Genomic DNA, 15,293 nt, shown 5'->3' with positions numbered 1-15,293 from the left:
TTACAAGTCAATTCATTTTTGTGATTAGTGGATTCACGTTTAAGTGGTCCGCTGATGTCTGGACATGATAATTGGGGCCAGTCACAGTGGCTGCTAATACTGCGGCTCCAGACAACACTTCAGAGCAGCCGAGCTGAAACGGAGTAAAAAGCAACACAAGGACAAAAGCAGAAGAATTATTTTTTATCCCCGGTGGCATTATGTCTGAAACTTTTCGCTGCTCTACCTTTATTACCACTGATTTATAGCTACTACAAGTATCTGTGACGCCGACCTACAAATTCCCCTCTGTGAACAATAAAATGAACCAATTAAAAGGTAATATTTTGGCACAGCGGCTTAAAATGTAATAGCAATCACCGTCAATAATTTAAATAGTTTATTCTTGGAGAACAAAAAGTGCTATATCATGCTGTTTATTTCCAAAAAAAAAGAGGCAAAAATGCATTTTCATTTGGCAACGAAATACATGCAGATGCATTAAAGCTTCTTCATACAAGCCACTTATTGCAAAGCCTATGACCATGAAGCACAATAATTTATACAAACATTTTAAACTCAGCAGTACTGCACATATTTTACTTGGACATTCAAGTCATGACGCAAAAAAAAAAATAAAATAAAAAATTGCAACCGCACACAAATTAGATGTATTATACACTCTAGAGCTCCTGCTGTGAAGTCAATTAAACTAAACCTATGTGTCTAAAAACAGTTTGGAAAATGGGTTTTAGGAATAATGTGGAAAATCACAGTTGTGTCAACAGAGGTCAGCCTGGTAATTCTTGTCCTGAATAAAAGTTAAGAACAAAGAAAAGCAATCATGTTTGGAGGCTCACTTGATGCCGTCTCAAGTCTCTGATGCTCTTTTTAAAAAAAAAAAAAAAAAAAACATGAGATGCTCAGATCTACATTCTCAGTAGCTTAGATAGCAGAAACAAAGCGGTCCATATTCCCCGGGTACGTGGGGTGTCTCAGGTACCCCCCGGTGTTGGCAATGGGACCTGCAGCGCCGTTATACTGGGAGAAAGAGCCCAGCTGCACTGGGGAGCCTCTGCTGTAATGGTCCATGGTTTCTGCGGGCCCGTGAGCCGAGGCGTGGAGCCGTCCTCCGGCTGCGTAGCCCTGGGTGTGACTCTGTCCGTACGAGCCCTGGTGCGGGTTGTGGTGGCTGTTTGGCCCAGAGTAGGTGAACCCTGCATGTGTAGAGGAGCGGGATGGAACAGGACCTCCGCATGGTTGACTCTGGAAGCCCGGAGCTCCCAGGCTGCAGGGACTGGACCCACTGGAAAGGCCCTCAGGACTGAAGCTCCGGTTGGATTGCTGTATCACCTCTGGCCCCTGACCTGACAGCATGCTGGCTGGACTCGGGTGTCCGATGATGTTGTTGATACTGAACATGCGGGCCTGACCGTGTCCGAACCCTGGAGGCGATGAGGAGGGGTAATAAGCGGAGGGCAGCTGCTGCCCGTAGGTGGGGCTGACTGTCATGTTGGGGTAGACTGAGTTGGTGTATGCGGCTGATCTGGTGATCTGGACAGGAGAGAAGACTGGCGTCTCGTGCACGTACGAGGTGTAGGTGCTCAAGTCACAGCGCTTAAACCTCTTCCTGCGCCTCAGAAAGCTGCCGCTCTCAAACATGTCCTCTGCGTTGGGATCCAGTGCCCAGTAATTGCCCTTTCCCGGCCGTCCCGGCTCTCGAGGGATCTTGATAAAACAGTCATTGAGAGTCAAGTTATGGCGAATGGAGTTTTGCCATTTCTTTGAATTGTCTCTGTAGAAGGGGAAGCGCTCTGTGATGAACTTGTAGATGCCCCCCAGTGTCAGCTTGCGGTCCGGGGAGTTGGCAATAGCCATGGAGATGAGTGCAATGTAGCTGTACGGAGGTTTCCCCCTCTGGAGGGGTCTCTTCCTCCTCCGACCTCGGGGCTGATCCTCAGTCGGTGGCGGAGGATTGGAAGCAGGCAAGGTGGTGTCTGCTGGAGACTCTTTCTCCACTTTGACCACTGGCATTGTTGTTCAAAAAAACCTCCCTTAAAAGACAGATTAAATGGTGAACTTGCTGCAGAAGCTGCACAGTGTTCCACAGCTCTGAGGAAGTTGAGGAAACAAATTAGATCCCGGACAAATAAAAACAAGAGCTCTGGTCCTGCTAGAAAGCTCACACTTGCTTTTTATCAACTCACTATCTCTGAGTCCAAATCCAGCAGGTCTTTAAAAAAGAAGGAATCTGCTTCCCAGAGGAATCTTCTTTCTCTGAATTGCTTGTCCAGCTTTACTCCTGCAGTTTGTTGTCGGGTTACGTTGAAGAGCTGAGGTGTGAGAACGCCATTAGTGGTGTTTAAGGTGTGTGTGAGAATGAGTCACTCACGATACCTGAAGAGTGTATTACCACCAGAGCAGCTCCAGGGCCACACCCCCCTAAGCATCACATGCTCTTAACATACCTCAGCTTTATAAGGGTCTATTGTTCATGTTTGACAAAGTCTGCATACCTTCAGGTGGATATTTCTATTTCAGTAGTCTTTTTTTTTTAAATGTAGCTGTAATTACATGTCTGAAATCTTGAAATGTCAAGAAAAAAAGTCATTTCTGGTTCAATTTTTAAGCTTTAACTGATCAAAAACATGAACACTGAATTTCCACAGGTGACCTTGTACCACATTTTCTATATTTGCTTGCAGCTATCAGATTCATTCTATTTATTTTTTTCAAGTTTCAGTCACCAGAACTGTCCAAACAGACCAGGTTTCCTCTTAATATTCAAATCCCTGCTTAAAGCTGACCTCAGTTTATTTTAAAAACTCCAAAATGGTCCATGTTGTTTAGACGTTTAACTAAAACACCTCTTTAGTGGTAACTTAACCTACGAGTTGTTTTTCTATTTTGCTTCCTTGTTTGTTTTGTGCCAGTGTTTGGACAGGCCAGCTGTGTTAAGAGATGTAAATGTTTTCCAGACAAAAGCCCTCCTGTGATTTCAGCATGCAAAATATAAGCCATCATCATAAAGCCCGGACGCAACCCGAGAGACAGGAATAACCAACCCTCCACATGGACGTTTCTCACTGAAACTGGTCGTGTGAGCTGGTGGTGAAAGTCAAATGTCATGACGGATTTCTTTTTCTCTTTTTGAGTCTATTTCTGCACACATTTAAATGAACGATCCCGTTCTTAGAAAGTCCCAGCTGTGAAATCTCTGCTTTTAATCTGACTCTATTATGTCACTAAGGATGGAGACAGTACTTAGCTCTGGTGGTATGAAGTCCGGGGACTCCTCGGGTTTGGGGTTCACTGCTTTAATCTCTTAAACAAACAGAGAAGGAACCACAGCAGCACACTCCCACTGCTTAGCACCAGCCTGGGTAAAAAAACTGCAGGCATGTGTCAGAGTTGCAGCGTGGGTTTACTGAGACAAACAGCCCGATGAAAGGTTTAGTCCTGGGCTGGATCCCTGCTCTATGCTGGTCTGGGCACGGTGTGTGATGAGATGAGGAGCTTTTTCAGGTTAACACGAGAATCCACAGACCTGTTAGCTGTTACCCGAAGGCCGTTGAACTTTGCTGCTTCTGAGAGGCTGCATCTGAAACAGAATACTGGCAAAGACATTTTTGAAAAAGTACAAAATAAATACAATTTAAGGCAGGGGTGTCAAACATGCGGCCCACGGTTCAAAACCGGCCCTCCAGAGGGTCCATTCGGGCCCACTACAAATTGTAAATTTGTAAAACTGTAAATTTAAAATAATTTCTAGACCATGACAAATTGTTTTGATGATAAAGTAAAATACTGGATTGTTCATTGTTCTTTTGTCATTTTGTGTCTCATTTTTATAATATTTTTTCTTGTTTTTGCTGTTTTTTGTCGTTTGTCTTATGTTTTTGTCAATTTGTTTCTCATTTTTGTCGTATTGTGTTTCCTTTTTGTCTCGCTTGTGTTTTTTGTTTTATTTTTGTGATTTTTTTCTCTTTATTCATTGTTTTGTGTATCCTTTTTGTCATTTTGTGGGGTTTTTATCTCACTTATGTTGTTTGTCTATTTTTTGTCATTTTGTTTCTCGCTTTTGTAATTTTTTGTCTCGTTGTCATTTGTCCATTTTTTGTCACTTTGTAAATTTTTTGTCTAATTTTTTTGTCTCTTTTTTGTTTTGTGTTATGGTCGCATTTTTTGGTCATTTTGTGTCTAGCTTTGGTCATTTTTTGTCTCATTTTTGTAATATTTTGTCTTGTTTTTGTTGTTTTTAGTCTTTTTATAATCTGACTTTTGTCGTTTTGATCATCAAGTAAAAGCATTAGCATAATGCTCAAAGTCAGGCAAATGGCGCACAGTGCATTGTCATTGTGAGTCTTTTGCAGCGTCAATGTAAATATATGTAAATGAATTCTGATAGAAACAGTTGATAAATTGATTTGTAGGAAGAAAACATCTTTTTACAACTCATTCGTCAAACAAAAAGGGATAAGATTCACAAGTTTATGCTTCTTAAATGTGAAAACTGTTTGGCAGCTTTTTAACAATATGAATATCATTCAAAATTAATTTAAGAAAGACAAAATATATATTTAAAGATGTGCAGACCAGATAAATGTGACCGCTTTTAGAGCAAGATTTCACATCTGAGTTCAACTTCCCTTTTTTGGTCCATCAAAGCATTGTTCAAAAAGGTATGGTATTAAAACAGTAAAAAATCACGAGATAATAAATAATAACAGGAGCAAAGATCAAGTCCTGGACGATGCAGGGAACCAGGCTGCATTCTGTGGCATATGTAAGTTAAATAAAAACGTCAGCCTGTTAGGTTAAATGTTTTTAAAGAGTATATTTGAGCTGAAGACAGAGCAAACAGAAGGAATATTGCACTCAGTTAATTCGCTCTTATACAACAGAAACACAATAATGTGTCTGATTGTTGGCTTCTCCAGCCTCTGACAGACGTGATGGACATGTCAAGTTGTTTGCGGTGGACCTCACCCTTCGCCTAAGACGGCTTCTTATGCTCGATGGTTGAGAACAATTAGTGGTGAGTAATTTCTCAGGTACTCGTAGCTGGAGCTGGGGCTCATAGCTGCCATAGTTTGCATATGCATCTTGATCTGGCACTCGCATACCATTTACTGTCTAATATTTGTTCATGAGCCTTTTATCTCTGTTTGTGCTGTTGGATTAAACATATGACTTATGCTGCTGTTAAAGAAAAAAAAACAACTAACCACTGTCAGCCTTTATGACTCAAATGATTCCCAATCCATATCACATGGAGCATATTGTGCAACTTGGTAAGACTTTCATTTAGAAAGTCAGCAAACTTTCACGCTTTTCAAAAGCAATAGTGTAAGTCTAAGTAACAATCAGTATACACTGCTGTTAAAGTTTGGGTGACAATTTCATGTTTCCATGAAAACTCACACTTTTATTCATGTGCTAACATAATTTCACAAAGGTTTTTCTAATTATCACTTAGTCTTTCAACACCATTAGCTAACACAATGTAGCACTAGAACACAGGATTGATGGTTGCTGGAAATGTTCCTCTGTACCTCTATGGAGATATTCCATTAAAAATTTCCAGCTAGAATAGTCATTTACCACATTAACAATGTCTAGACTGGATTTCTGATCCATTTAATGCTATCTTCATTGAAGAAATGGTTTTCTTTCAAAAATAAGGACATTTCTCAGTGACCCCAAACTTTAGATTGGTAGTGTACATGAATTAAAGTTGCTCTATAGTAGTTAAAATTGCTCAAAAATGAGTTAGTTGCTCTACATCAGTTAAAGTTAAACTGCAACATTTTTTTATTTATTTATTTATTTTTTTTAGGTTTTTCCACTTTCCAGTTGCAAACCCACCCACTTGCATCATTCAGTTGCAAACTGGGCCCCTAATCTTCCCTGAAGTGTACTTGGGATAGCATCACTGAGTATACCTCGGAGCCTCTACAGCTAAGGGCCCTGGAGCCATGCACTGCTGCCGCCGTGAGAGGCCTCCACCTTTCCATCACAGAGCAGCGTAGAGACGCAAATGATGGCTGGAGGCTGAGACAGCTGCTCCGGAGAGCAGCGCTGCAGCGAAAGGCAAATGAAGAGCTCTTCACTTTGTGTCTCACCTATACTTCTGGCTGTGCCAGCGAGAAACGGCTCTCTCCAAACAAAGACAAACAAATTAGATATTTGAATTTGAACACTTGACTTGCACTATTCAGTGGCTGCAGCTATACAGGTGGCTTTTCGTACTGATACAAGATGAAGACAGAGCAGCAGCGATGTTGAGGATAGGAGCAGATAATTTAAGCTTTAACAGTAGACATGATAGAAGGAATACATATATTTCATGTAAGGTGTTTACTAAGAGAAAAAGATCAAGATTTTTATGATGAAGTCAAAGAGTGATTGGACCCTACACTCGTCCATAAGTGGGTCCAAAAATGACCCACATAAGAATCAGTGCGGGGGTTTTTTGCCAGTTTTTGTCATTTTTGTTTAAGAATAATCATTTGTATTATTTTTTATTATATTTTTGTCCACATAACATTATTTCATGTTTGAAATATATTTATTTTTTAACGTTATAACATATTTTGAACATTTTGATAATTGAGAAAGAAGAATATTACACAGAACACCAATGGAAGAATGTCAACATCCATTTTGTTGACATTTTTGCAGCTTTCCTCCAGCTGTTGCTGTTCTTCATCCCTCCATCACCTCTTGTATGATATTATCAGCGACAAAGAGCTTGGGGTCGTATTATAAATATTGCAATTTCTGAAAAGTATCAAAGGCAACTTAAAAATTTAAATGTGATATTGAAAGCTTGTTTTTTGAGGAACAGCTGGAATAATAAATGATAAAAACTTTTCAGATAGAGCATATTGCAAGAAAACGACGTCACCAGGTCATTTTTGACTCACGTATGCATCTGAAGGTTAAATATGCAAATGTAGCAACTTAATATTGAAGTGTTGGACTTGTCAACCTGTGCTTTGGTTTGCAATCTGTGGATCAAAATAATACTTCTTTTTACAGTTATTACAAATAACTGATGGCTCAGAAACATGCACTGTCACATGTTTATATATAACTTTGAGTATGACATATAGGAAAACAAAACAGGATTTTCTTCATTTTTTAAAAAAGTATATTATAAGGACTTTTTGCAGCTAATGTTAATCAGGTTAGACCTATTAAACAATTTGTTTTGGAAATATAAAAAAAAAAATTAAAGCCTTTATTTACCTGTTGTGCCATGGAATGTAGACTTGAATTGTGCATTTGAAGACATCTGATTTCCAAAGTCCTTCCAAATTGAAGTTCTCAAAAATATGCTAAACATATGCTTCTTAAATAGCATCATATTTTTCAACTGTAATATTTCTGTATAATTTTAATTCAAAAGGCTTAATTCGCTTTTGGGGTGAAGAAGCCTTTCAATGACTACACATTGTGTGTGTGTGTGTGTGTGTGTGTGTGTGTGTGTGTGTGTGACGTAGTGAGTCCACTGTTGAGAAAAGTGAAGGCGTCTTGTTTGCATTAGCAGCTGCAGGGGCTTGGTGGGGATGCAAAGTTCTGACGGTTGACTTGCTCCAAACCTGGGGCAGTTTACATAACTGAAGCGCTGCACTGGCCGGGAGCCTGCCGTTAAATCACCGCGTGTCGGAGTGTGTTTGCGTGTGACTCTCATTTACGTGTTGAGAAAAAGCAGACCTGACCCACTAAACCTGGTGGTGTAAAGTCTCAATAAATGCTGTTGAAGACGTTCTGTAAGTTGCCCAACTGGCTTCACCCGTTTTATAAACATGTGGTGAGTCCCAGATGTTTGCACTTTTGTGGTTTGTTCATTTAGTTATATCACATGGTCTTCATTAGAGGCAATAAAGTTGTGTTAATTTAGATGTGAACAAATTGCCTGATAAGGGATGTGAGGGTGCAACTTTAGGTATCTAATAACCTAACATATTTATAAAGTGAAACCAGAAGTTTTTGAGCAACAAATTCATTTATCCCACACAGGAATAAGATACTTTACATGATGTGACAGATGTTTGCATCGCTTGTTTTGGCCTTTTCATTAGATTTGTAATAAATAAACACAGAAAATATAGAATTTTAGCAGCCCATATTAGCAGACTAGATGTTTCTGCTAGTTTTTGGTTTTCGTTATTGGCCACATCCCTAGTTTGGTTCTGGTCAAGTATCTTCAAAGCGTCTCCTCCCTCATGTGTTGTAATCTTCCTGAGTTCAAATAAGTGGAGATATACCAAACTAGAAAAGCACTCAGACCACAGTACTCCGCCAAGGCTGTTCATTCCCCATATGGCAATTTCAGAAATGCAGCATTATTATTATTATTATTATTATTATTACTTTTAAAAATGCAGTGAAAGTCCACCTTATTTTCAATTCTGCCATATGTACAGGGCATAGACGGGACTGAAATGCAATTCTCTCAGACTCCGGTGCAAACATGCGAGGCAAACACTAATTCATGTAAACGAATAGTCACAGCAAACAAGTTAAAACACAATGCAACAAACTCCTCGGCCACATTTGGTTACAATAAATCCACACCCATCAAAGTTAATTAAACATAGTTGCATAATTTTGAACTGCCACTTCAGAGCTGGACCGGCTCCATGAGTCACCCAACGGCCATCCCATCAGCAGGTGTCACCTCAAACCGATTCCTGCAGAAAAATCAACACTCATTAATTCTGGAAGGTGATCAGTATAATAGTAGCTGAGAAAATTTAAAAAAAAACAAAAAAAAAAACACCTCAAACAGTGTAATAAATTTATACAGTTTGCATCCAGGTTTAATTTACAGTTTGTCATGTTTTTATCGCTGCTCACAGTCGGTTTTGGATCAGGTTGTCTTTGTATGACTCACCAACAGTGTGACTCACCCCTCACCTGATAAACACAGTATCTCCCTCCTGCACTGTAACAGAGCGCACAATTAAAGTCATGCCTGGTTGCAAATGTCAGTGCATCTATGTCAGGTGGGCTCTGTTAGGATCCATGTGTCAACACCTCATAGATGTCTCAGCCTGCACAGAGCCCCGGCAGCCGCACATGAGCATTTTTACCCATGCCTGCACCTGAAAGGAACCTCGGTTGCACAATAGGATTGCACGTCAGGATAGTTGTAGAGGTCGAGCGCCATCCTTATTTTGTTCTACTTCATTAGCACGGATTCATTTCTCTCTGCGTGTGTCTGCCTTCTGGCACCGAGGCCGAGAGCAGAACGAAGGAGGGAGTCGGAGCAGCCGTGTTGTTACTGCACACAACACTTGTGGCTTTGGCAAAGTATTTCCCATGAAGAGAAGCCTTGGCTGTCTTGTCTCTTGTATTGTGCAGCGTGGCTTGTTCTGTGTGTGGGCGCGTAATGGCACGCAATTCAGCCTTCAAAGTGTTGTCATTCGAAACTTTTTTTTTTCTTGAAGGCTGCTGTTAAAGTCAATTTAAAACTTTTTTTTCCCTCCATGAAATACATCAGTTTGCTTCCTTGTTGAGAGTTAGGTGACAAGAGTGACTCTCATGTCTGTAGAGTAAATGTGAAATGCACAAACACTGGGAAACAGCTTACCTGAGTCTGCCTACTAGCACCTCCACACAGAGGAAAATCTTACTGCTCCTCTATAGCTTGGGAGACAAAACTATGATTCTCATTTTAGTTTTGTTGTAGTTTGCATTTTGTCCAATACGATTGCCCTATTTTTTTCCTTAAACTCACCAGGATATAATTGATGTGCTGACAGAAAATGCTTGGTATTTTTTTTTTTTTTTTTAATATTTATTTAAATGCATTCAGAGCTTTGGATTTAAATCCATTTAAATAGATGATATTTTGATCTGAACAGGTCATCTGAAGATATCCAATTTAGCTTCTTGTTTAGCTATTTTTCTGACATTTTATAGAGTGCATGACGTCATATAAACAACAAACAGAAAAATAACATTAGAAAAAGTGCAATGAGCCGCCCTAATTTAGTCTACTAGCTGAGCAGTGCCACCTTGATTCTCTTAAACACACAAGAGAATCTTTTTCTTCTAAGTGCTCATTGCGCTAGTCTCAGGAACTTTGTTATAAAACTTAATTAAAGAAAACAATTTTAAAAAATCTTGCAAAAATCCTCCTCACTGCGACAGGGATTTGTACTGATAAGTGGGAATATGTATAGTAACGTTCATAAGTTTGGAGTCACCCAGACAATTTCATGTTTTCCATGAAAACTCACACTTTTATTCATGTGCTAACATAACTACACAAGGGTTTTCTAATTATCAATTAGACTTTAAACACCATTAGCTAACACAATGTAGCATTAGAACACAGGAGTGATGGTTGCTGGAAATGTTCCTCTGTATCCCTATGTAGATTTATAGATGGATAGATGTACATTTCAAAGTGACCCCAAACTTTTGAACGGTAGTGTATAAGTGATACAAGAGGAGAACAATTTGCAACAGGAGTCATACTTGAGATTTTAAGGAGATATTTTCCAACTTCAACTAATGGTTCCATTTTATTCTCGGTTGAGCTACACGTGAGCCAAATATAATACAGATAGATAGATAGATAGATAGATAGATAGATAGATAGATAGATAGATAGATAGATAGATAGATAGATAGATAGATAGATAGATAGATAGATAGATAGATAGATAGATAGATATGCATATACGGCTCACATGCAGCTCAGCTGAGAAAAAAATGGAGCCATTAAATCTCAAATATGACTCCTGTTGCTAATTGTTCTCCTCCTTTCTCAACTATACAGGAGGTCCTTGGTTTACGACATCCTCGACCTGCAGCAATTCGTTGTTGCATGGAACTGGTTACGTGGAACTGGTTACATGGAACTGGTTACGTGGAACTAGTTGGTGAACGGAGCGGATGAATACATCGTCACACAGCGCAATAAGATGCTTTGTTTACATTCGCCAGTTGAACGCTACCTTGGATTGTACTACATTTACTAACTTTTTGCCCTTCATTATGGCTCCCAAGCGTGATCAAGTAGATCTAACCCTAACCCCTTGTATACCCTTGTGAATTTTAGAAGAAAAATATGACAGTCATGTCAGACAAAATTGAAGTTAAAAAAAGCCTGAAGTAAGAATCACAACTTTGAGCAAGAAGACGTTCCTCTGGGGCATAGCCACACTAATGCTAAGCTAACTGGCTTATATCTACTGTACAGTCATGAGAGTGGCATCAATCTACTCATGTAACTTGCAGCAAGAAAACAAATAAACAAGTGGACACACTAAAAATGACTTGAGATAAGTTTGGAAGCACTCCCCTGTCCTGTCAATGCTACCAATAGAGTTTTCTTTCTTGCCTGTGTGAGTTCGGCATCCCGCCATAACCGTATCTCCATTATTGCGACAATAATGGCCAATTCATTTTTAAAATCTTTGCTTGCTCATTCAGTGGCGCACAACAAGGCTTTTGTGTGCCGTTGCTGACAAGCTTTCACCGCCACCTAAATCCTCTGATTCCTAAGCAGGAAGATACAGGTATTCATCCAGCTTCCACTGATATCCTTGAGCACAGTGTTGTGTTTTCTCAGCTGTCAAACACCTGACATGTATTTTTAAGCTTGGCAGATGGAGCACTTGTGGAAAGGGCCTTGGCTCTGAAAATGCATGTTTGTCATTATATGATGTTAAACCTGTTGATTTTTTTTTTTATATGAAGAGATGATTGATTTGTATATAAATGAATCCTAAGCAGCGAGTAGATTTCACAAAGAACAGGGAATTCCTTCTCAGTCATAAAACTGTATCGTTCTGAACTTTCCCAACATGTTGGCTTGTTGTGACCCTTTGGCCTCAAGTTAATTTTAATATGTCAGAGAAGAAGTTTGTCCTGCAGCTCAGTGAACCATAGATCACACACAGACTTAAATATAAGATACATATAACGTAAACAAACAGATGATAAAAATATGTATAAAATAAAATTCACATAAAGCAATGCACAACAATAGATGCAAAGTCACATTTCAATGTTATATAAAACCTCATGTGGTCCATTCTTCAGCGATTAAAATGTTCCTATCATCTCCACCAATTTTATATGAAAGTTAATGAGATTTACACTATTGTTCAAAGGTTTGGACACACCCTCTCATTTAATGTTTTTTCTTTATTTTTACTACTTTCTACATTGCAGATTCTCACTGATGACATCAAAACTATGAATGAACACATATGGAATTATGTAGCAAACAAACAAAGTGTGAAATAACTCTAAACATGTTTTATATTTTAGATTCTTTAAAGTAGCCACCCTTTACTTTGATTACTGTTTCACACACTCTTGGCATTCTCTCCATGAGCTTCATGAGGCAGTCACCTGAAATGGTTTTCACTTCACAGGTTTGCCTTGTCAAGGTTCATTTGTGGAATTTCTTGCCTTCTTAATGGGGTTGGGACCATCAGTTGTGTTGTGCAGAAGTCGGGTTGGTACACAGTTGACAGTCCTATTTGACAACTGTTAGAATCCATATTATGGCAAGAACCAATCAGCTAAGTAAAGAGAAACGACAGTCCATCATTACTTCTAAGAACTGAACCTCAGTCAGTCTGGAAAATTGCAAAAACTTTGAATGTATCCCCAAGTGCAGTCGCAAAAACCTTCAAGCGCTATGACCAAACTGGCTCACATGAGGACCACCTAGGAAAGGAAGACCAAGAGTCTCCTCTGCTGCTGAGGATAAGTTCATCCGAGTCACCAGCCTCAGAAATCACAAGTTAACGGCACCTCAGATTAGAGCCCAGATAAATGTCACACAGAGTTCTAGTAGCAGACACATCTCTACATCAACTGTTCAGAGGAGACTGAACCAATCAGGTCTTTATGGTCAAACAGCTGCTAAGAAACCACTACTAAGGAAAAGCAACAAGCAGAAGAGATTTGTTTGGGCCAAGAAACACAAGGAATGGACATTAGACCAGTGGAAATCTGTGCTTGGAGGAGGAGGTGTGATGGTGTGGGGGTGCTTTTCTGGTGACACTGTTGTGGATTTATTCCAAACTGAAGGAACACTGAACCAGCATGGCTACCACAGCATCCTGCAGTGACATGCCATCCCATCCGGTTTGTGTTTAGTTGGACCATCATTTATTTTTCAACAGGACAATGACCCCAAACACACCTCCAGGCTGTGGAAGGACTATCTGACCAAGAAGGAGAGTGATGGAGTGTTGCTTAGGTCAGATGACCTGGCCTCCACAGTCACCTGACCTAAACCCAATCCAGATGGTTTGGGATGAGATGGACCACAGAGTGAAGGAAAAAGGACCAACAGATGCTCAGCATCTCTGGAAACTCCTTCAAGACTGTTGGAAAACCATTTCAGGTGACTACTTCATGAAGCTCATGGAGAGAATGTCGAGTGTCCAAAGCAGTAATCAAAGCAAGTGATGGTTATTTTGAAGACTCTAAAATATAAAACATGTTTTGACTTATTTCACACTTTTTTGTTTACTACATAATTCCATGTGTTCGTTCATAGTTTTGATGCCTTCAGTGATGTGACCGGCTGATTAGCCATCACGCCATACAGCTGTGGGGGAACTAATGATTGGTTTGGCTGTTGCAGCAGGGGGTTCAAATTGATTGACGGACGTAGTTCCAGTATACTCCTGAACAGGTATACGCTGTGCAGCACGTGAAACACTGGTAAGCTTTAGATTTTGTATTAATATTGTTTCTTCTTTTAAGACCAGTCTTCTGTGGCTACAGTGCTGAGTCTGCTGACGGTGTCTCTGCTTATCGGCGGTGTCATGCGTGTGTAGCGTCGGACAGCCCAGGTAACCAAAATGTTTGTTTATGTTTATTGTTATCGTTCTGTTGCTTGGTTGTGGTTAAACATTTCTTTGTTTCATTACAGTTTTGCCTCTGTTGCTTTGTCTTTTTGCTTGTTTATTTTGTTGTTTCTTTCTTTTAGTTTGTAGTTGTTTTGCCTAGTTTTGTATCAGTTTGCTTGGTTCGAGTTTAGTTTCCTTTCTCCCCATGTGTGTGTTTATCCTTAGGTTGTTGTGGCTGTGTTCTCTGGCTCAGTAGTCAAGTTTCTCCCCTCCATAGCTGCGTAGGGCCTGTGTGACTGTCAGTTTTAATAACTGCATTTATAGTAACATTAGTGTGTGTGTGTGTGTGTGTGTGTGTGTGTGTGCTGAACATATTTTTGTACCAGAATAAAAATTGTAATTGTATTTTTCTATACACGTCTCTGTATTCATTTGTGCACGTACCTGTGTTTAGTAGGGGAAGTCCTCTGTTGAGAGGCAGGATTGTTAACATTCTTAGGGTGAAAGTCCCTAGGTGGCGTTGTCGGTTCCTTGTTAAAAGAAACCAGAAGACCCTCACTAGTCCTAACTTGGTTACAGTGAGAATCTACAATGTCAATAGTCATGAAAATAAAGAAAAACCATTAAATGAGAAGGTGTGTCCAAACTTTTGATTGGTAGTATACCAGTTTACCAAAATAATCATTCCAATAATGTCTAGGATCATATTAATCTTTGTGGCCAAGTGATGCATATTTATAGCTTTTTATCACAGCTATTGAGATCAGTTCAACCAAACAGTGATGCTTTCTTGTCAGATTGTTTGAGTTAAAATTTTCTTCACTACACAGACATGAGTTGTATTTATCTGACTATCCAAAAAAAAACTAATTCTTGAATGTTTTTTTTAAATCATTTGCAACCCTTAAAGAAGTCTCATCCTTATAGAACCTAAAGAGTGGTGCATTCACTCACTTTGCAGTGTTGTCACAAGTTATGTCTGTTTGCTATTAGAAGTCATGAAGTAGTTGATCTTGTTTGTTTTAGATTACACTGTGTGGTTACGATTTGTGCCAGAATAATTAAACATTAATTAAATTCTATTTATCTGCTAATCAGTGGAAGAAGGCCAGTGCAGGGAAATGTGGTCTAATATCTTGATACCACTCAACAGGTTGGGCTTTTTTTTGCACAGATTAACTGTTTCCCCTCCTTTATTTAGTTTTTGTCCCATGTTAAGATCACCAGCTGCAGCCCCAAATGTGTCTATAGAAAGCATGTCTCCAAAAAAACTAATCCTAATGTTTTTTAAAATCTTGTAACCCTTTAACAAGTCTCAACTTAATAGAACCTAAAAAATGGTGCATTCACTCACTTTGCAAAGTGCAGTTGCTGTGTACCACCAAACAAGTTGGGTTTTATTTCTTTGCACAGATTAACCTTTTCCCCTCCTTTATTACTCCAGCAAGGAACATGGCGGGTTATGTGACGATC

At 39.5% G+C, this 15,293-nt stretch overlaps 1 protein-coding gene across 1 annotated transcript; it reads right to left on the bottom strand.

Annotated features, from left to right (window-relative positions):
* Nucleotides 1-364: 364 nt before the first annotated feature.
* On the bottom strand, nucleotides 365-2,370 carry foxe1 (forkhead box E1). The gene has a single exon (XM_023295296.3). The coding sequence runs from the start codon at nucleotides 2,011-2,013 to the stop codon at nucleotides 925-927; it is 1,089 nt and encodes a 362-aa protein (XP_023151064.1). The 5' UTR covers nucleotides 2,014-2,370; the 3' UTR covers nucleotides 365-924.
* Between the last annotated feature and the right edge of the window lie 12,923 nt (nucleotides 2,371-15,293).

The sequence above is a fragment of the Amphiprion ocellaris genome, chromosome 4 (genome assembly GCF_022539595.1).
Source record: "Amphiprion ocellaris isolate individual 3 ecotype Okinawa chromosome 4, ASM2253959v1, whole genome shotgun sequence".
Taxonomy (NCBI): domain Eukaryota; kingdom Metazoa; phylum Chordata; class Actinopteri; family Pomacentridae; genus Amphiprion; species Amphiprion ocellaris.
This window is presented reverse-complemented; position numbering and strand designations above follow the sequence as displayed.